This window comes from Salminus brasiliensis, chromosome 1, assembly GCF_030463535.1.
Source record: "Salminus brasiliensis chromosome 1, fSalBra1.hap2, whole genome shotgun sequence".
Classification (NCBI taxonomy): domain Eukaryota; kingdom Metazoa; phylum Chordata; class Actinopteri; order Characiformes; family Bryconidae; genus Salminus; species Salminus brasiliensis.
The window spans coordinates 29,008,215-29,031,226 of record NC_132878.1 but is presented as its reverse complement, the minus strand read 5'-3'; the positions used below and the strand labels follow the sequence as shown (position 1 = coordinate 29,031,226).

At 42.5% G+C, this 23,012-nt stretch overlaps 1 protein-coding gene across 1 annotated transcript in view; it reads left to right on the top strand.

The window, feature by feature from the left end:
• The window catches only part of nt5dc1 (5'-nucleotidase domain containing 1), a 46,055-nt gene extending 25,319 nt beyond the window's left edge, over positions 1-20,736 (top strand). Inside the window, exons 7-12 of the mRNA XM_072676664.1 lie at positions 9,015-9,189; positions 9,535-9,632; positions 9,824-9,945; positions 16,445-16,606; positions 19,001-19,166; positions 19,274-20,736. Coding sequence (XP_072532765.1) covers positions 9,015-9,189; positions 9,535-9,632; positions 9,824-9,945; positions 16,445-16,606; positions 19,001-19,166; positions 19,274-19,386 — 836 coding nt within the window. The 3' untranslated portion in view covers positions 19,387-20,736. The remainder of the gene's footprint in view (positions 1-9,014; positions 9,190-9,534; positions 9,633-9,823; positions 9,946-16,444; positions 16,607-19,000; positions 19,167-19,273) is intronic.
• Positions 20,737-23,012: the final 2,276 nt, after the last annotated feature.

Here is a 23,012-nt window from a genome sequence, read left to right as displayed (position 1 = left end):
TTGTGGGCAGATGTCTTTTATACTGTTAACGAGTTCAAGCCATTAATACAGGTAATGAGTGGAGGACAGAGAAGCCTCTTAAAGAAGAAGTTACAGGTCTGTGACAGCCAAAAATCTTGCTTGTTTGTAGGTGACCAAATACTGATTTTCCACCATTATTTGCAAATGAATTCTTTAAAAATCAGACAATGTGATTTTCAGATTTTTTTTTTTTCTCATTTTGTCTCTCATTGTTGAGGTCTACCTATGATTTCAATTACAGGCCTCTCTCATCTTTTTAAGTGGGAGAACTTGCACAATTGGTGACTGACTAAATACTTTTTTCCCCACTGTAACTGTTTTATAGTGAGGTGAATATGCTATGATATGGATCTCTATAGTGTGTGAGTATTAGTATAAGCATAAGTCTCCATTCAGCTCTTCAGTGCTGGTTTAAAGACTCCCGCTGGTTTCAGTGATAATTTTATAAAGTTTCAGGTATTATGTTGTGTTTTGATTCTGCTCTATCCAAACTCAACTCTTTTATTTACCTTCTGAGAAGGTCCAATAATGGCCACCAGATGGCGCACTGAACACCATGGGTAAAACAAAGAATCAGAACTCTATCAAGTTATTGTAACCAATCCATTAAAATATGCCTGGATCAGAATTGGACATCCCTGGAATATAGTATTCTGCATCCTGGATTAGCACTTATTTGCTGCATGTATTAGGCTTTAAAAAAGTGTATGTTTACATGTGGAATAATTGGTTTGTAAGAGGATGTGTTCACTTATTTACACTGCAGGTGAAATTTGACATGCAGATCAACAGCACATCATTGGGAAAGAGGTGCACAGACTTTTGCATAAGACTGTAAATGATTGCTGCCTCATATCTCTTCTTAACTTTCAATGGAAAGATATTTAGTTTCATCATTATTTTAGACTATATATATATATATATATATATATATATGTCCTGTCAGTTCCCTTCTAATCTCTGAATGCTCTGAATGTGTGGATATTGTGATGTTCCTGCTGAAAAGTGTAATGAGTTTTGACTCGCTCAGTGGCTGCCACGAGTGATGATGTGTTGGCAGGACAATCGTCCCTGTTATTTTTTTAACTCATGTTCATATTTAACTCTTCTGGTGAAGTCATGGTGGCGTGCTGGAGCGTTAGGACAGGAGTGAGTTTTACAGTGGAAAGTACAGCGGGTTGCCATGGACTGTGTCTGTGTTTTAGAGGCAACACACAAGGAACCCAAACCACAGCCAAACACAGCATTTACTAATGAACGCTTCTGAGAGCAACGTTTGGGTCAGTAGTCTGCTGATGCTGAATGTTCAGCATCGACTCTGCAGGAACACTGGTCTGGTTGGACCCCCTCGTCCCACAGTGTTCAGGAAGGTGTGTAATGAAAAAGTGAATGTTGTTTTCTTGGTGTGTCGCCTTAAGTTCATACACATGCACACACACACACACACACAAATTAACACGCTAATGTATAGATAAAGGAATGTACCCTGCAGCTCCTGGGAAAAGGTATAAATGAGAGAGGACCACACTTACATTCAACACCAGAATAGAAATTCTATATTAAATGTAGTAAAATTATTTTATTGGAGTGTGGCATATAGTCCTGATATTGCCATTCAGGATATTATTCAGACACTGGAGTTCAGGATGTTATCTTGAGATTGGAATGTGGGGTATTATCCTGTTATTTGAGTGTAGGCTATTATGCTGATATTGGAGTATAGGACATTAACCTGAAATTGTTACTCTGATATTACAGTTTGGGATATTATCCTGATATTAGGATAATAGGATGTTATTGTGATATTGGGGTTTAGAATAATTTCTTGTTATTGGAGTGTGGGACATTTATCCTGATATTGGACTGTGGGACATTTATCCTGATATTGGAGTGTACAACATTTATCCTGAAATTGAAGTGAGACATTTTGTTCCTGATACAGGAGTGTGGGACATTTATTCCTGATACTGGAGTGTGGGACATTTGTTCCTGATACTGGAGAGTGGGACATTTTGTTCCTGATACTGGAGTGTGGGACATTTTGTTCCTGATACTGGAGTGTGGGACATTTTGTTCCTGATACTGGAGTTTAGGATCATTTCCTTATATTATCATGTTATACTGATATTAGGACTATATATTAGATATCAGAGTTAGAATTGATTTAGAGTTGATTTTTCATTTTAGGACTTAGTATTTGACAGTATAACATTATCCTGATGTTGGATTTATGATATTACCCTCATGTTAGAGTTTAGGGTGTTATCCTCATAATGTAGGTGGATATGATTTTGGATGTCCAGACACTGCTGTGTTTAGTTGGCTACAGTGAAAGCAGCACTATTTCGGTGGACGTTAAAGCCCATGCGTGATGCGGTGGCTGTGTTAACGTGGCTGTAATGATTTCTGGGTGGGGAATGTATACAGCTCTGTTTGCTAACATAAATATGGTCTTGATGTTGTTTGTCCCGTGCCAGCTTAGATAAGTACATGCATGCAACAATAACAGCCTAAGCATTTAGTGCATGAAATCAAATAGATCGGTACCGCTGCCTCAGACCTCGGTGGCTGAACTTCTGAGGCTTTTCGCAAGTTTGTTTACCTGTGTTTGTTAGTGGGGAGGATGAAGTGACAGTTTATAAAATAGGACTAAATTCCAGCCTGTTTATATTCCTCGAAGCTCAATGTTTCTCTGTCATGCAACACTTTGGATTTCACTGACGTAATCAGGAGTGCTCTTTCAATAGATTTAAACCTTTTCTAATCACATTTGTGGACATGCAGTCGTGAGGCATCCGGTTTTATTTTTTTAATACTGTGTTTTTATGAGAATTTTGAAAATAGTTTATGAAGATATTATCCCTTGTATTATATACATTACAATAAAAACAGACTTTCTGCTTTTTGTTTTGATTATCAGCACTTTATTTATTGGTCTTTGCTGATAATGCTAAATCTGTAGGACATTAATATTGACTGATTTGAAATCCCAAGCCATTTGGTTTCTAATGCATTTGCTGTTTGTTTAAGCTCACCTATGTTCCTACCTGCACAATGGTTTTCATGACCTGCCTTTCCTAATTGGTTTTGGTTTCGTAAAGTGGTTCTGTATCTTAGAGTCAATTGATTTCATATGTGGTTGGAAAAATCCCTGTGTTAGTCTGAAGCCTTCAGAGCTTTCCAAAACCTATCTAAGCCAGTTAAGCCGTCTCATTTTGGTGGGTTTACTTTTGTCTGCCGTTAAACTAACAACTGTTTTTCATCTTCAAGTTAATAGCAGTCATTGTGAGGGTGAAACTGTTTGAGTGTTGCGCAGGATCAGGGTGTAGCCTGACGATTTTGCAGACTGTTTTTATGGGAGATTTCCTACTAAAAGGTTTGAGTTTTGTTTCGAAAGATTGCGTCTTTAAACCGCAGAGCCATTCAGTGAAAGGAGTGTGAAAGTCCCCAGAGATAAAAAACACTTTCACACACTCTGGTCCACCCCTGTCTTCCTCCTGAGTCAGCAACTGCTATCCGCCATCAGCCTGTGTTGAAACACCATTCAGGGACAGTGGTCAGAGACGGTGGGTCAGGTATAATTGTTTGGGGTTCAGACAGAATTGTGTTGTCTAGAGTCCACTTTCAAAAGAACTGTGTCTGGTTCAGACAGAACTGTGTCGGGCTTCAGTCGGGTTCAGAGAGAACTGTGTTGGGCTGCAGTCGTGTTTAAACAGAATCGTTCTGGACTACCTTCGGGTTCAGACAGAACCGTTCTGGACTACCTTCGAGGTCAGACAGAACTGTGTCAGGCTGCAGTCGGGTTTAGACAGAACTGTGTTGGGCTGCAGTCGTGTTTAGACAGAATCGTTCTGGACTACCTTCGGGTTCAGACAGAACTGCTTCTGGCTGCAGTCGGGTTCAGAGAGAACTGTGTCGGGCTGCAGTCGGGTTCAGACAGAACTGCGTCGGGCTGCAGTCGGGTTCAGACAGAACTGCGTCGGGCTGCAGTCGGGTTCAGACAGAACTGCGTCGGGCTGCAGTCGGGTTCAGACAGAACTGTGTTGGGCTGCAGTCGGGTTTAGACAGAATCGTTCTGGACTACCTTCGGGTTCAGAGAGAACTGCTTCTGGCTGCAGTCGGGTTCAGACAGAACTGCGTCTGGCTGCAGTCTGGTTCAGACAGAACTGCGTCTGGCTGCAGTCTGGTTCAGAGAGAACTGCGTCTGGCTGCAGTCGGGTTCAGAGAGAACTGCGTCTGGCTGCAGTCGGGTTCAGAGAGAACTGCGTCTGGCTGCAGTCTGGTTCAGGCAGAACTGCGTCTGGCTGCAGTCTGGTTCAGAGAGAACTGCGTCTGGCTGCAGTCTGGTTCAGAGAGAACTGCGTCTGGCTGCAGTCGGGTTCAGACAGAACTGCGTCTGGCTGCAGCCGGGTTCAGAGAGATAGTGATGTTACGATTGATTTAAAAGTCTTGGATGTGGCTGTAAGTGTATATGGTACACTGAGTGACCAGTAGAGAACAGAGGCTGATGCTCTCTTTCTCTCTCTCTCTCTCTCTCTCTCTCTCCCTCGCTCAGCCTGGTTGAGGTTTCTGTAATGACCGGTCGCTACTTCCCCAGTTTTCACCTCCAGCCTTGACTGACCGTGGCTTTGGCGTCAGATGCTCGTAAATCACCCAGCTTTGGAATCCACAAACCACTGAGCCTCTGCTGTCCACTTATTGTTCTCTTTATCTCTTTCTTTTACCTTTCTCTCTAACGGTGTAGTTGAGTGTGTGCAGACTTATATTTACAGTTGAAGGAAGGAATGATGAATATAAAGCTACGTAGACTTCACCCTAGGGTATCTACAGTATATAATCTTACTCTTTATCTTTAACTCCCTCGTTGGTTCTTCTTGGCTGGTGGAAAATGTCTCAGCCACGTCCACCGAGGACAGATTTAAAAACCTGCTGGATTAAAGGAGAGAATGACGAATGAGACGAAAGAAATGAGCAGTTTAGCAACACCGCAGTGCTGAGTCACAGCTTAACCAGCCATAAAGAACACGCACACACACAGTATGCTAGATAAACTTTTTTTAGTGGATTTACAAGCTCTGTGTGTGTGTGTGTGTGTGTGTATGATAGTGCCACAGGATGCTGGTGAGCTCCAGAAATAAAGAAGTAATGTTATGTTCAGTTTGTAGCGTCTTAAAATTAGTGCCACCATGAGGATGAGATTAGATCCCACTGGAGCTTCAGAAGCCACAGTGGACGAACTGAAGATGATAGAATGCAGCTTAGCGGATGGACGCATGGGGGGCGAAGGGAGGGTTATCGAAGGCCAGGCAGGTACAGAGTGAGAATCAGGTGCAGAGTGGAGTTGGCTGGGTTAACTCTGGGCTACCCAGTGCTGCCGCTCAGTCTGCGGTAATGACTGAGAGCTGTAAACCCAAAGTCAGCAGCAGATTAAACGCTTTAAACACAGTCAGAAAGTGTTTTATTTGTGTGTGTAATCGCCCCTTTCAGTGCAGTGTTTAGAGCCTGCTTGTGTGTGTGTGTGTGTGTGTGTGTGTGTGTGTGTGTGTGTGTGTGTGTGTGTGTGCTGGAAGTGTTTATTGCTGCGTCTCACTTTTAAGCTTTGATGTGTTTCAGCGTTATGATGCTGGTCATGGTACACACACACACACACACACACATAGTAGTTTATTTTTATGTTTCCTCATATATTATGGTTTATGTAGAATGAAGGCCTGGTTAATTATTATTATATACTGCAATTAAAAGAACCAACAAAGAACCCTTTAATTAGGCAAAACAATACATTCAAACTTCCATATGGTTCTTTAGGTTGTCACAGTTTTACATAGAACCATGGCATTTAGTAAAGAACCCTTTTTGTGAGAGTGTACATGGTTACTTTACCACCTTTCTCCTGATCAGAGTGAATATTAATGGAAGTGAAGGGAAACCACCTTTTAATAATGTCTCCCAGTTTGTTTAGAGGTTAGAGGGCACTCCCTGAGTGAGTCCAGGATGAATGCATTCAGGGGTCCATGAGCAATAACAGATAATGAGCGCATTAACAGCACTCCAAACAGCACTCAGTAACAGTAATGCCATCCAATCAGGACTCAAGAGCAGTAATGCCAGCCATTTAGTACCTAGGAGCAGTAATGCCAGCCAAACAGCGCTTAGTAGCAGTAATGCCATCCAATCAGGACTCAGGAACAAGAAATAACAGCCCATCATGACTCAGCAGCAGTAATGCCAGCCAATCAGGACTCAGGAGCAGTAATTCCAGCCAAACACCGCTCAGTAGTATTAATGCCATCCGATCAGCACTCAAAAGCAGTAATGCCAGCCAGTCAGCACTCAGGAGGACTAAAGCAAACAAATCAGCACTCAGGAGGAATAATGCCATCACATAAACACTCAAGAGGACTAATGCCTTCCCATCAGCACTCAGTAGCAGTAATGCCATCCAATCAGAACTCATTAGGACTAATGCAATTCAATTAGGACTCAAGAGCAGTAATGCCATCCAATCAGTGCTCAGTAGCAGTGGTTCCTTTTAATCAGGACTCAGGTGCAGTAATGCCTCAGTAGCGAGAACTTCCGTGTCAGTCAGCACTCTGGGTTCATTCACATGTATCCTGATATTCTCCAGCTGTGTCCACATGAGAACATGTAAACAGCCCTAATACCCTTGCCAGCATGTCAGGCCAGCAGGGGGTGCTAACACCTCACCAAATATGATCAAGTTTAGTCAAGTAAGTGTAACGGCCAAAACAGACCTAAATACAGCAGAAAGTTTCCAACAACAAATATAAAAAAAAGAAAACAGCAGGTCTCCAAAACTCAATCATAAATTACTGTGGCAATGCTGCTGTCTCTGAAACACGCACACACTCCTGAGAAAGGGTAGTTTTTGTTGTGTTTTATAGAAATGAGAGTGCAGGACAACAAGCATGCACAGGTTAACATCATGATGTGAGCATTTTTAAAAAGCTGTTTTTTGCCTGCCCCCATGAAAACACAGCCACCTCAAAACACTGTGTTTGTATGGACGTGAGATCGAAATGCAGAGAAAAGTTAAAAATGTTAAAAATGTCTGGATATGTGTGAACTGTCTGATCTGGAACTATTAATGTTGTTTTTCTACAGCCAGCACAGACGCAACAAAGCGCCCTCTAGTGGTAAATCTATACCAGTGTCTTTTATTTTTCATCGAGGCCCGTCTGCTTTTCTGTGGTTCGTAACTTCAGGAAAGGGTGTCATGACGCCCAACAGACAGTGTGTAGCATTTCTGTGTCTTCATAAGTCTCTGAGATACAGGGGTTTTAAAAAGTGGACGTGAGCTTTGTTTTATCTTCAAATAAATGCTTCTGAAGCAAAGTGCAGCATGTAGATAAAATAAATAATCACATAAATGATAGAAAATACTGTGATCTGTCGTTGTGATTTTAGTGTGCAGCTTTGCTCCATTTGAGAAGCAAATCACATATCACACCCTGTGTGTGTCCGTGTCTGCCTGTGTTAGAGCGTGAGATGGCTTTCCGTTCCTCCCTTCCAGCACACAGGACTGAGTGTTTAATAAAACAGCACCCTCTGGTGTTTAACTGCAGTCATTTTAGAAACAGGACTGATTCAGGTGGTCTGGGTTTAAACAGACTGTGATTTTACTGGATTTAGTGGTTCTGTCCTCTGGTTTCACTGACGGTAACTGCCCGCAATCTGGATTATGTACTCAGGTTTCTGTATTTCTTTAAATATCTTTAAATGACTGAGTTTATGAACTGTGTAACAACAGTAGTATCTTCAGGTTTAGTTTTATGATAATAAAAATAAATTAATTAATAAAAATTGTTAACTTTGCAGCTGTTAAAATTGCAGCTGTTTCTCTGAAGGATTTAGAAGAGGCTTTCCACTGCAGCAGCAGTAGCAGCATTGCCATGACACCACTGTTGTACCCCCCCACCCCCCATACACACACACACACACACACTACCATCTTAAGCTTTTATTTTCTGGTGGAGGTCTGTTTCTGGTGAGGTGTGGGGTTAATGGGGCCCACTGTTTTTTGTTGTTTTGGTGTAGTCAGTGTAATCTGTAGTTTGGGTGTTGGAAGTGCTGATCTGAGGAAGTTGCAGTACTGTCTGTTCTTCACAGGGGGGCAGTACAGACATAAGAATACAGTGCTTCTGCAGTGTTTCCATTGGGCTCAGAGCTGCGATTGTTCTGGAGTGCGTGTTTAGATTGGGTTAGGTATGTGTGTGTGTGTGTGTGTGTGTGTGTGTGTGTGTGTGTGTGTGTGTGTGTGTGTGTGTGTGTGCTGGTTTTGGAAGACAGCCTCCATACCATCTGCAGAAAGAGTCAGACAGTATAGCAGGAAATTCTTCAGCAGGGGATTCAACACACACACACACACACACACACACACACACACTCACACACTCACACCCCATGAGGTCTTCTGGAGACATAGCATCTGTTTAGAATCACATGACAGAGATTAAAGCGATGACTGACAAAATGCAAACGCCAATTTATCACACTTAAAGCAATAGTTCTGTAAAAAATGTCCCCACCTTCCCTGACCAAATTCACCAATGACGTTTTTAATAATTTCTAATAATTTTTAAAGGGGCTATGAGGCTAACTTAGCTTAAAAGTAATAGAAGCTTACACCACACCAGTTAGCACTATACCTACGAGGCTAATGTTGCTAACACCTAATGGAAGCTTACATCCCACCAATTAGCGTTATAGCTTCAAGACAAATGTAGCAAACAAGTAACTGAAGTGCTTTGTTCTCCTTATTTCTCAGCTTTTCATTTTAACTATCCATTCCATCTTAAATGGTGCAGCAGCTACATTCAAGCGCATCACTTTTTAAGGTGGAACATAAAGTTTTTAAAATAGAACTGGAAAGGCTTTGCTGCTGCACCATTTAAGGCAAAATAGTGTTAGATTGTTGAGTAATCTCGAATAAATGTTTAATGGGTTTTGTGTATGTGTGTGCGCATTTACAGAGGATGCAGGCTGGTACTTCCCGTGTGTAAAGCGTGATCCTGGTCGGTTCCTGCAGCCGTGTTCAGCTTCAGTGCGCCGCTGGCTTCGCAGCCTGAAGGAAAGCGGCAAAATCCTGCTGCTTATCACCAGCTCCCACTCAGACTACTGCCGACTGGTGTGTGAACACATACTGGGGTGAGTTACACACACATACAAATGAATCAATCCATCTTAAATGATCAGATTTTTAAAAGGAATATCTCAGATTTGATTAATATTTACAAACTAAAGATAAATGTGGGCCCGGTCTTTGTTTTCGCTTTGCTTTTGGAACTGTTCCTGTGAGATGTGTGAAATTCTCAGGGACCGTTCTCAGAGTTAAGATGTGCTAAACTACCAAAGCAGAAGATACAGGGATGTAGGGTTGCCAGTTTCTGACTGAATTTAAAATAAAAAAAAAAGAAAAAGAAATGAACCTGTGAGGCAGCAGAATGTAACTAAACAGAATGTTTAGTCGTGTGATGTAATGGTTTTCTTCAGGAAGGACTTTGAGGGTCTTTTTGACGTCATCATCACGAATGCTCTGAAACCAGGCTTCTTCTCCCTCATCCCTCAGCAGAGACCTTTCAGAACACTGGGTGAGTGACACACACACAAAGTTCATGGTGCAGCAGAAATGTGCAGAGCAGCTTTTGGCAGTTCATAAAGTCACAGATTCTCTTTTTTATCAATTTATTATTTTTCAGTTCATCACTTTTTATTTAATGGATTTGTCTTCATTATTGGGATGTGTGTGTGTGTATATGTGTGTGTGTGTCTGTGTTTGTAGTGAATGATGTAGAGGACTCTGAGGGTCTGCCTGGTCTGGAGAAGCCTGGCTGGTACTCTCAGGGAAACTGGCCTCACCTGCACGACCTGCTGAAGAACATGACTGGCAAAGCCCAGCCTAAGGTATCACTGTGTGTGTGTGTGTGTGTGTGTCTGGGTGTGTGTCTGGGTGTGTGTTCTTATGAACTAAACTGAATTTGCCAGTCTGGGCCTGACAAGCGCCCTAGGCAAAACAGCAGCTGTGTGTGTGTGTGTGTGTGTGTGTGAGAGAGAGAGAATTCTCACCAACAGTAACAGAACAAACACAACCACAAATCCACTGACTCACTGCCACACAGACAACATCTGCATTTACAATTCTCTCTATCTCTCTCTTTGACTGCAGTGTATATACATTTAACTTTTTGTAGCTGAACATATACAACAGTAACAATAGCAGAAGTACAGTTAGTAACAATAATAGAAAAGGGAAAAAAAATAATAACTTACTATTATTATTAATATTATTATGATTATATAATTACACATATTGTTTATATATTTATACAGTGGGGGAAAAGTATTTAGTCAGTCACCAATTGTGCAAGTTCTCCCACTTAAAAAAATAAGAGAGGCCTGTAATTGACATCATAGGTAGACCTCAACTATGAGAGACTAAATGAGAAAATAAATTCTGAAAATCACTGTCTGATTTTTAAAGAATTTATTTGCAAATAATGATGGAAAATAAGTATTTGGTCACCTACAAACAAGCAAGATTTCTGGCTGTCACAGACCTGTAACTTCTTCTTTAAGAGGCTTCTCTGTCCTCCACTCATTACCTGTATTAATGGCACCTGTTTGAACTTGTTAACAGTATAAAGACACCTGCCCACAACCTCAAACAGTCACACTCCAAACTCCACTATGGTGAAGACCAAAGAGCTGTCGAAGGACACCAGAAACAAAATTGTAGACCTGCACCAGGCTGGGAAGACTGAATCTACAACAGGCAAGCAGCTTGGTGTGAAGAAACCTACTGTGGGAGCAATAATTAGAAAATGGGAGACCACTGCTAATCTCCCTCATTCAGGGCTCCACGCAAGATCTCAGCCCGTGGGGTCAAAATGATCACAAGAACGGTGAGCAAAAATCCCAGAACCACACGGGGGGATCTAGTGAATGACCTGCAGAAAGCTGGGACCAACGTTACAATGGCTTCCGTCAGTAACACACTACGCCGCCAGGGACTCAGCTCTTGCAGTGCCAGACGTGTTCCCCTGCTTAAGCCAGTACATATCCGGCGCGTCTGAAGTTTGCTAGAGAGCATTTGGATGTTCCGGAAGAGTATTGGGAGAATGTCTTATGGTCAGATGAAACCAAAGTAGAACTGTTTGGTACAAACACAACTCGTTGTGTTTGGAGGAGAGTGAATGCTGAGTTGCATCCAAAGAACACCATACCAACTGTGAAGCATGGGGGTGGCAACATCATGCTTTGGGGCTGTTTGTCTGCAAAGGGACTAGGACGACTGGTCCGTGTACATGAAAGAATGATTGGGGCCATATATTGTGAGATTTTCAGTGCAAGCTTCCATCAGCAAGGGCATTGAAGATGAAATGTGGCTGGGTCTTTCAGCATGACAATGATCCCAAACACACTGCCAGGGCAACAAAGGAGTGGCTTCGTAAGAAGCATTTCAAGGTCCTGGAGTGGCCTAGCCAGTCTCCAGATCTTAACCCCATAGAAAACCTTTGGAGGGAGTTGAAAGTCCGTGTTGCCTGCCGACAGCCCCAAAACATCACTGCTCTAGAGGAGATCTGCATGGAGGAATGGGCCAACATACCAGCAACGGTGTGTGCCAACCTTGTGAAGACTTACAGAAAACGTTTGACCTCTGCCATTGCCAACAAAGGATATATAACAAAGTATTGAGATGAACTTTTGTTGTTGACCAAATACTTATTTTCCACCATTATTTGCAAATAAATTCTTTAAAAATCAGACAGTGATTTTCTGAACTTTTTTTTCTCATTTTGTCTCTCATAGTGGAGGTCTACCTATGATGTCAATCATAGGCCTCTCTCATCTTTTTAAGTGGGAGAACTTGCACAATTGGTGACTGACTAAATACTTTTTTTCCCCACTGTGTGTGTATATATATATATATATATATATATATATATATATATATATATATACAGTCATGCCCGAAAGTATTCATACCCCTGTCAAAGTTTGACTTAAATTTACTTTTATTTTACCAGAAGTTATATTTTTGCCTGGAAATGACACAGGCATCTCCCAGGAGATAACACAATGATGTACAAGAGGCATCATTGTGGAAAAAAATATTTCTCAGCTTTTATACACATTTGAACAAAAAGTGGCATGTCCAAAATTATTCATACCCTTCTCAATAATTAATAGAAAAGCCTTTATTGGCTATTACAGCAATCAAACGCTTCCTGTAATTGCTGACCAGCTTTTTGCATGTCTCCACTGGTATTTTTGCCCATTCATCTTTAGTGATGAGCTCCAACTCTTTGAGGTTCGAGGGTCTCCTTGCCATCACCCTGAGCTTTAGCTCCCTCCACAGATTCTCAATTGGATTCAAGTCAGGACTCTGGCTGGGCCACTGCAAAACATTAATGTTTTTGTCTGCTAACCATTTCTTCACCACTTTGGCTGTGTGTTTTGGGTCGTTGTCGTGCTGAAATGTCCACCGGTTCCCAAGGCCAAGTTTCTCTGCAGACTGCCTGATGTTGTTGTTGAGAATCTTGATGTATTGCTCTTTTTTCATGGTGCCATTTACTGCGATCAAGTTCCCTGGTCCATTGGCTGAAAAACACCCCCAAAACATTAGGTTCCCACCACCATGTTTGACAGTGGGGATGGTGTTCTTAGGGTTGAAGGCTTCTCCTTTTTTACGCCAAATGGTACACACATCATTGTGGCCAAACAATTCAATTTTTGTTTCATCTGACCATAAAACAGAACACCAGAAGTCTTCTTCTTTGTCCAGATGAGCATTTGCAAAGGTCAAGCGGGCTTTTGTGTGCCTTTTCTGGAGAAGTGGTGTCCTCCTTGGCCTGCGTCCGTGGAACCCAGCAGTGTGCAGTGTCCGTTGAACTGTCTGCCTTGAGATGTCGCCACCAGCAGAGTCCAGATTCACCAGGATGGCCTTGGTGGTGATCCTTGGATTTTTCTTCACCTCTCTCACTATTCTCCTGGCCAGCACAGGTGTCACTTTTGGCTTCCGACCACATCTTCTGAGATTTTCCACAGTGCGGAACTTCTTGTATTTTTTAATAATACTTTGCACTGTAGCCACTGGAACTTGAAAACATTTGGATATGGCTTTATAGCCCTTTCCTGACTTGTGAGCGGCCACAATGCACAGCCGCAGGTCCTTAGTGAGCTCCTTTGTCTTAACCATGACTGTCCACAAACCAACTGCAGAGAGCTGCTGTTTTTCTCCTGTTGAGTTGATTAAAACAGCTGTTCCCAATGAATCAGGGTAATTAGGATGCTTTAAAACAGCTTGGACTATTTGGAATGGTATAGAACTTTGGATTTTCCCATATACTGTGACAGTTTTCAAAGGGTATGAATAATTTTGGACATGCCACTTTTTGTTCAAATGTGTATAAAAGCTGAGAAATACTTTTTCCCACAATGATGCCTCTTGTACATCATCGTGTTATCTCCTGGGAGATGCCTGTGTCGTTTCAAGGCAAAAATATAACTTCTGGTTAAATAAAAGTAAATTTAAGTCAAACTTTGCCAGGGGTATGAATACTTTCGGGCATGACTGTATATATATATAACTGCATTTCCTGAGGGATCCTGACAGATGAACCGTTTTTTACATTGCCATAGAATGCCTTTAGTGAGTATTTTAAAGTGTCATTTGCTGTATAATAGTCATTCCTCAATCCTGTTATTTTGCCTCAGAATAAACTTCTTAAAAACTCCTCAGAACTACCAGTCGAACATAGCATTCATTCATTCAGCAACAAATAGCTAAAAAAGTTGCTACATGGAATGAAAAAACTGTACACAAGCACATCATTCCCAGTCAGACCAAACATTCAGGAATTAGTTCCATGTTGTAGTCTGGAAAACTGCAGGAGGAGATCCGACAGAAAAAGAAGAAGGTTGTAGTGCTGGATTTCCCACAGTCTCTCTATAACCGTCTATAACCGTCGTCTGTTTGCTAAATAGAAAAGGGCTCAAGTTGAGATTCAGGTAAAGCTCCTCTGAGTCGCAAGTATAAACTTGTGAGTGTTCATAAAGATTCAAAGACGTGTCTGAACCCAGCTAAACCATTATTATTCAGTTACAGAAAACACACACACACACACACTAGTATCTCACCATGCTCTCACTCTATCAGGTTAGCTGTTAGTTGTTAAGCCCCTGATACACACTCTCAGTAGCAAAGGTTCTGCATAGTACTAATTCTATAAGAGATTCAGTTCATTTTTTGTCACAAGATTCTACACAAATAAAAGTATTATATGTAAAATATCATTTTACCCTTTCATATGACACCCAAATATAAGCTGAGGTTCATTTTGTATCCACTAATACTGCTTGACATGTTTCTACAACTTAACTGGAATCCACCTGTCAAGTTATTGGACATGATTGCCAGCACCTGCTTATCTGAGGTCCAGCAGTTGACTGTGCATGTGAAAGCAAACGCCAAGCCCTGAGCCCGCTTGGAGTTTGGAGTTTGACAAAAGACACCTGGAGGACTCTTAAACCATGAGAAACGAGATTCTCTGGTCTGATGAAACCAAAATTTAACTTTTTTTGCCTGCATACCAAGCGTCACACCTGTAGCAAAGCAGGTACCGCTCATCTCTTGGCCAATGCCATCCCTACAGTGAAGCATGGTGGTGGCATCATAATTAATGATGTAACCCCTAAATAACCCCTAAATATTTTTGTCAGTAAAATTAAAATTGCACATTTTGTAATTATTGGTGATTGCGTGTAGATGTTCAAGACCCAGTCTATTGTAGAATAAGTCTGGAACGTAATAAAACATGGAGGAGGTGAAAGGGGTGAGCAGACTGTCTGGCTTGACTGTACAGTTGTGGTCAGAAGTTTACATACACTCACCATGTACGTGAATCTCATGGCTGAATTGGGCTTTCAGTGACTTCTTTGATTGAGATGGATGGCAGCCTCTAAAGACCCGCTTGACTGTAAACAGTGACACTGATGTTTCAGTAGGTTTTGTCTCATGGCAGGCCTGTACTTTGGTGAGGAATGGAGTCATTACTGACTATCCGAACCAGTTTCAGTTTGGGTCCTCTTTCTTGCCTTGGCAGAAGACCCCAACAGTGGCAATGGCTACACCTCCAAATTATTTGTATGTACAGATGTTTTAACCTGATGATCTTGGAATCTGTTGTGGTTTACAGATGTCTCCACAAGACATTTCTGATTTAGACGATCATCCTTCTCAGATCTGCACTGAGCTTCTGCACTGACAGTACAATTTCCCCATTGTACTGTCTGCCAGTGTATTGATGTCACTGTTGAAAAGGATAAGATCCTTAAGGAAATTTTGGTGGTTCTTCAATTAGAACCTGTGGATCAACCACTTAATGTGCTTTAAGGAACCTTTAAGAAACCTTCGTTTTAAAACCTTTACCTAAAGCACTTTGAAAGCCTCCAACATTTTCTTAAAGATCTTGTCCTTTTTACAGTGTAGCAGCATGATATATTGATGTGGTGGTGTATTGATGTGGTACTGGGGTGGTGTATTTATGTGGTGCCGTAGTGGTATGCTGATGTAGTGCTGTGGTGGTGTATTCATATGATGTGATGGTGTATTAACGTGGTGGTGTATTGATATGAGGGTGTATTGATCTGGTGGCGTAATGAAGTGGATATCTAACGGTGTATTCACATGGTGGTATTGATGTGGTAGGTTGACGGTGTACTGACGTGGTGGTGTGTGTGTGTATATATATATATATATATATATATATATATATATATACACAATGGTGCGATTATGGTGTATTGATGTTGTGGTGTATCGTGGTGCTGCGGCGATGTATTGATGTGATGTCATGATGTATTGACGTGGTGCCGTGATAAAGGTAAAGGTAAAGGTGCACGTATTTGTCACTGTACAGTGTACAGCGAAATGTGTCCTCCGCATTTAACCCATCTGGTAGTGAACACACACTCACACACACACATGTGTTAGGGGCAGTGAGTACACACACACACACCCAGAGCGGTGGGCAGCCAACTCCAGCGCCCGGGGAGCAGAGAGGGTAAAGGGCCTTGCTCAAGGGCCCAACAGTGGCAGCTTGCCGAGCCAGGGAATCGAACCCACAACCCTGTTATCGACAGCCCGGAGCTCTAACCACTGAGCCACCACTGCCCCATGGTGTGTTAGATAGGTGGCATATTGACGTGGTGCCCTGTAAGAAATATCTCTGATGTGTATGAGCTGTTATTCTGTGTAACTGAAAGATGTGGATTTGGATCAGAACACTCATGGTGTCTCTCGCTCTCTCTTTTTCTCTCTCACGCACACCCACATATACACAGTATTGTCTCATTGTGCCTTGCCTGTGTGTTATACTGTATCTTTGTTTATTTTGTGTAGGTGGTGTATTTCGGGGACAGCATGCGGTCAGACATGTTTCCAGCGTTCACTTTTGGAAAGTGGGAGACGGTAATGATCGTAGAGGAAATGGAGGGAGAGGGCGTGGCCAGAGCAAATCCTGCCCCCAGCCAGGGGCCAGCTGAAAAGAAGGGCAAATTTGAGGTAACACACACAAACACAGAGCAGGGATGAGAGAGACTATCAGTTCAGACGTTGTTGAGTCACTAATTCTGGTGTTTATTAAACCCGTTTGTGTTTTAATTGACCTTCACTACTCCATAACTTGTCCAAGGGGCTGACTGTGCTCTTACAGTGAGGCACATTACACAGACTGTAATGTGGACAAAATGATCTAATTATAAATAAGGAGATCAGAGGAACACGATCCATGTTTTATAGATTTGTGTTTATTAGTTAATAACCCACTCTCTGTGTTTCTAAGGATATATAAGTAATATCTAGGGCCAAAAAAAATAATTTCAAAAAACTGCTGCTTTTGTCAACATTTTTATTAAGAAAAACACCCCAGACATAAAATACTTTTAATAATAATAATATTATTTTTATTCAGACATGGGAGTCATATTCACAATGAAACATGGTACATATTCATCCTTAAATGGTCACAGTTCTTCTTTCACAGTTACAGTGCAGGATCCCCACAGTGCTGTAACTGATGTATTAACAGTTTTTAATGTTTAAATAAATTAGTGGATGTAAAATGCAGTAGAAATGTATGTCTAATTACATCATTCTCATAAATAGTTTCCACTTTTAGGAGTACATGGATGAAAGAGAGAAGAGGATGAAAATAATCACTGATCTCTCATATCTGTCACTCTGTAATGCCTCCTGACATGATATCAGTCTTTCACAGGTGGTCTGCTCATTTTACCTCACTAAGACAATTTTCTCCTTTAAGCTATTCTGGGGAAATGCACCCCCTCCCCCCCTTATATCTATGCCTGTGATCTATCGTATCGTGATCATATCACAGCCTGAGCACAAACTGCACTAAAGTGTGTGTGTGTGTGTGTGTTAGGATGCATGTGGTTGTGTGCGTGTGTGTCCGGGCAGGCGGATGTGTGTGTGTGTGTGTGTGTGCGCACGCAAGAGTGTGTGCCAGTGAGTGTGGAGGCGTGTGTATGTCTGTTTGTTTGAACTGAAGACGTCTCAGAGAGAAGATCAGAGCAGAGCTGTGTTTGATGTTAGATCAGAGAGTTGAGCTGATGTTTATTAATAACTGTGTGTTTAAAGGTAACAGAGTTTAATAATTCTTTTCAGTTTCAGCAGTTTAACACTGCACCCCTAGCTCACTGCACCCCTAGCTCACTGCACTCCTAACTCACTGTACCACTGAATCACTGCACCCATAACTCACTGCACCGCTGAATTACTGCACCCCTAACTCACTGTACCACTGAATCACTGCACCCCTAGCTCACTGCACCGCTGAATTACTGCACCCCTAACTCACTGTACCACTGAAATACTGCACCCCTAACTCACTGTACCACTGAATCACTGCACCCCTAGCTCACTGCACCGCTGAATTACTGCACCCCTAACTCACTGTACCACTAAAATACTGCACCCCTAGCTCATTGCACCCCTAACTCACTGTACCACTGAATCACTGCACCCCTAACTCACTGTACCACTGAATTACTGCACCCCTAACTCACTGCACCCCTAACTCACTGCACCCCTAACTCACTGTACCACTGAATCACTGCACCCCTAGCTCACTGCACCCCTAACTCACTGTACCACTGAATCACTGCACCCCTAGCTCACTGCACCCCTAGCTCACTGCACAGCTGAATTACTGCACCACTGAATTACTGCACCCCTAAATCACTGCACCCTTGAATTACTGTACCCCTGAATTACTGCACCCCTAAATCACTGTACAACTGAATTACTGCACCCCTGAATCCTTCACCACTAACTCACTGCACCACTAACTTACTGCACCAGTAAATCATTGCACCGCTGAATTACTGCACCCCTAACTCACTGCATCCCTATCTCACGGCACCCCTAACTCACTGCATCCCTATCTCACGGCACCACTAAATCACTGCACCCCTAAATTACTGCAATCCCAGCTCACTGCACCCCTAAATTCTTCACCCCTAACTCACTGCACCACTAAATCACTGCACCGCTGAATTACTGCACCCCTAGCTCACTGCATCCCTAAATCACTGCACCCCTAAATCAGTGCACCCCTGAATTACTGCCTCTCTAAATCACTGCACCACTAAATCACTGCATCACAGTGATGCAGTAAAACAGTGATACAGTGAAGCATCAATGCAGTGATTCAGTGATACAGGGACGCAGTTAAACAGTAATGCAGTAAAACGGTAATGCAGTAAAACATCCCATGCGCTATTGATGAGGTAATACGTAAGCACTAAGCTTATGTGCTATCCAATATGTGAACTAATACACTAGCTATGATAATATGCTAACTGCAGTTTTGAGCTAAGTATGATACAGTGATGCAGTTTATTCTGTACGCCTTTCTATACTTTTTTTGTCTTGCAGGATCAGGGTATGAAGACCCCCTCAGCGTCCTCACAGCAGTGGGGTTCGTATTTTGTGGATGTTCAGAGGGATGAAAGTGGAGAGGAGCGACCGAGGCTCACCTGGTGTTCCCACTGCATTCACACCTACAGCACCACGGCCATCCCCAGCATAGAGGCAATAGCAGGTACACACAAACACACACACCTGATGGTTCATGAACTAAATTATTTGTATTACATTTTTTTATAAATAACAGTGAGGAATGAAACTCCGTGACTCTTTCTCCCCCAGATTTGCCTCTGGATTATGAATTCCCACGATTTTCCCCAGATAAGCCAAGCACCACAGGATATTACCCCCGCCCCCCCGACTCCCTGCTGAAGAGAGAGGAGAACCAGTCCTGAACCCCCTGCCCCACACATACACTTACACACAGGCACACATGCAGAAAGTGTGTGTCTTCTCCCTTCTAACATCTCTATACACAGTATAAGCACAGGTGTGAGTGTGTGTGTGTTTACAGTTAGTTACTGTTAATAAAATCTGAAATAACTGAAGTGTGTGTGAATGTATTATGGTATGTAGGTTTTTATGAATGTTTTCACAAGCTCATAGAACCCAAACCCACCCCAGCGCTATAGATCCCACATTAACCAAGCTCTACAAAATCCAAACCCACCCCAGCGCTATAGATCCCACATTAACCAAGCTCTACAAAATCCAAACCCACCCCAGCACTATGGAATCCGAAATGACTCCAGCACAATAGAACCTAAACCCACCCCATTGCTATTGAAGCCGAAGCCATACACCCCCTCAGCTCTACGTAACCCAATCCCATTCCATTGCTGTACAACCCAAACTCGGCCCAGCACTATGGAGCCCAAACCTGCCCCACCACAGAACCCAAAACACTCCACTGTTATCAAGTCCAAATCTCCTCCAGCACTAACGAACCTGCTTCTGCTTTTCACCATAAACACAGAACCCTGATACCTACAGAACCCTAATCCTTAAATAAGCACGTGCTGCAGTATCTGTTCAGAGTGTTGTGGGGTGCTGCAGTATGTAGCTCACTTTCCCTTCATCTCTTCCACACTGATCCTTATATACAGTCCTGTTAGTCCAGATGTGCCAGCTGTGAGACCAGCTGCTTTCTGCAGAACACACACGGTTAAAGTCTTATCGGTCAGATCAGCTGCATCTCAGCAAACAGTTCATTTTAGAATCTGAAGCGCTTCAGGAAGTCGTTGGTTAGAGGGGTTTCAACGAGTATGATGTGAAACTCTGTGTTTGTGTGTGTGTGTGTTATTCTCTGTCCTCATGTTACTTTACGGCACCTCACACTGAAGATTATTTACCGAAGTGTTTAAAATGTGATGTTTGTGACCATTGGCTTGTATCTCGTGATTGTTCCTGATTGGCTGTTTAAAGGTGTCAAGCTGCTCATTGGTGAATGTGTCGTTCCTGATCAAACATCATTCAGGCGTTTCTCTCGCAATAACTTTAGTTCAGTGTTTAGCAGCAAGAAGCAGGCATGCTTCATCATCGTCGTCCAGTGCGTCACAGTGATTGTGTGTGTTTCAGGGGGTTTATCTTGTCTATGGGAGGGGGATTGAGGCCGTCTGTAATCCTGGAGATCTGACGCCATGGTTCTGTCCTGTTCTGTGACCATTGTGGTGTTGTAGTGTGTGAACAGGAGTGTGTTCATCCAGCACAAATAAACATGCAGAATTAAAAGGTGTTCTCCTGCAGAGCCGTGTTCTGTTTTTTTCCCTTATAAACTCACTTCAGAAAAGCACTATCACTGTTCCTTCATTTAAAGCCACAGTTCAGCAAAACCTCCAAACTCTGAGAAGCGTCCTGACTTTCCATGCTTTACACTGTGGTTCTGTTTCAGTACTGGTTTCGATACATCCCTTCTTCGTCACACCTTCATTACCAAACTGTCCGCTGGCATTGTGAGGGAGGTGTGTGGGGGGAGATGGGGGACTGGAACACACTCAGCATTGACTATGCTAAGGGGCAAGAGTTAAGTAATGAAGCTTTTTCAGCATCACATACTAGTACAAATGGTTCCAGGTTTGAAAAAGAAACCCAATCATTCTGGGTAAGCTCTGCTAATGAACTTGTTCACTTGTTGACCCCTCACCCCTCAGAGGACTCACATAAGGAACCTCACTTCTGCTGATTTTAACAGAAACGGCCCTTAAGGTGGCATTAGGATTCGGCCGGGGCACAATTGAGAGGATATGTGCACCAGGGTGCTTTAAAACCAAAGTATTAAGATGCAGGCTGCAGTTTCTAAACTAACGTAATTAATGGAAGCTAATACTACTGCCACTGCATGGCACACGTGCATTTTACAAGCTGGGAGGAGAGCCCAGCATCGGAAATAAAGCAAGGATGTCGTCTGATGCGGTACAGTAATATTACAAGATTTTACATTTAAATATGACAAATATTATGCAGCGTTACGCCGTTCTTACAAAAGTTGTCCTGCCCGCTTCATTAAAGCTACATGGTGCAGTTTCTGGTGTCTGAGCTGAGAGTGGGAATTTTTAGTGGTTGTTTTTACTCTGATGTGGGTGTGTGCACACTTGGTTGTTCCCAAGCATTGTGGCATACCGAGCAGTTGCTAAAAGATGCCAGCCAGACCTTTTATTTGTGTTCTTAGTTGCTAGTCGAGGCTGAAGCCAAAAGTCTCCTTTCTGCCCGTCTATACTAAAACGTTCCCAGAAGCGCTTACCAGAAAAGTATCCATTGTAGGGGGTCGAAAATGTCTGGGTGGTATTTTTTTTATTTATTTTTTTAGCTTATTTAATTAGATTAAAGCTAAGGCATACTAGTGTGTACTGAACTGGAGTTTGGTTTCCAGTCTGTATCTGCCAGCCTCAGCATAGGTCAGGGCTTTCTCAAAAAATATTTATGCCGTGTCAGCGGTGTAGGGACACTTTCACTACAGGGCCATATGGTACTGAGCACCGGGGGTAACCCTTCCAGTGGCTTCTCCATGCAGACACGGTTTAGCATGAAACACTTACAAACCGGGCTGGGAGGTGGGAGGGCTTAATGGCATAGGGATCCACTGATCCACTTCATACCTCAAGATCCTGGGTCTGTATTGTTCCAGTACAGACAATGGTACCAGATTAGCTGTTCCATTTTAGCATTCTTCAAGTGCCCTGATCATTAGTTAATTAAAGGAGTTAAATAAGGGACAGTGGTGGCTCAGCGCTTAGAGCACAGGGCTACTGATAACAAGGTTGTGGGTTCGATACTCGGGCTCGGCAAGCTGCCGCTGTTGGGCCCTTGAGCAAGGCCCTTTACCCTCTCCGCTCCCCGGGTGCTGGAGTTGGCTTCCCACCGCTCTGGGTGTGTGTGTACTCACTGCCCCTAGTTCACTAGTGTGTGTGTGTGTTCACAACCACAGATGGGTTAAATGCGGAGGACACATTTCGCTGTACAGTGAACACTGTACAGTGACAAATCTGTTCACCTAGTGTGGTGACAAGTACTGTAGCATACTGATGGCCTCTTCTATCACGGCTTCAGCATGGCTCCAAACTCTTAAAAGACAGTTGAAGTGTTTCTATTAAAAGTGGAGGTTTAACAGCTGTGCTGGAATGTGCTCATAATGTGACTGCATATTGTCTTTATGCCAGGACCACAGCTATAGCTATCCGTTAGCATAGTACTAACTGCATACTCGCGTCAAACCCCATTGAGTTTCAGAAAGACTTGTTCATACTGTCGTAATCCCATCTGCACTGTCCCTGTTTATTAGTTTCCCTTGGTATCTTTAGGTTAAAGTGGATTACGTTAGGTTAAATGTATTTCATAGTAGAAGACAAAGTACATTTTTAAGTACATAATATAAGATATGATATATATTTGTATATACGTATATGTATATATTTGACTTTTATTTTGTATAATATTTGATGCATGAATTTGTTTACCACACATACAGAACACAACATTGCTTATACTCTTACCTTTAACAGTACTAATAACAAAGAATAATTAT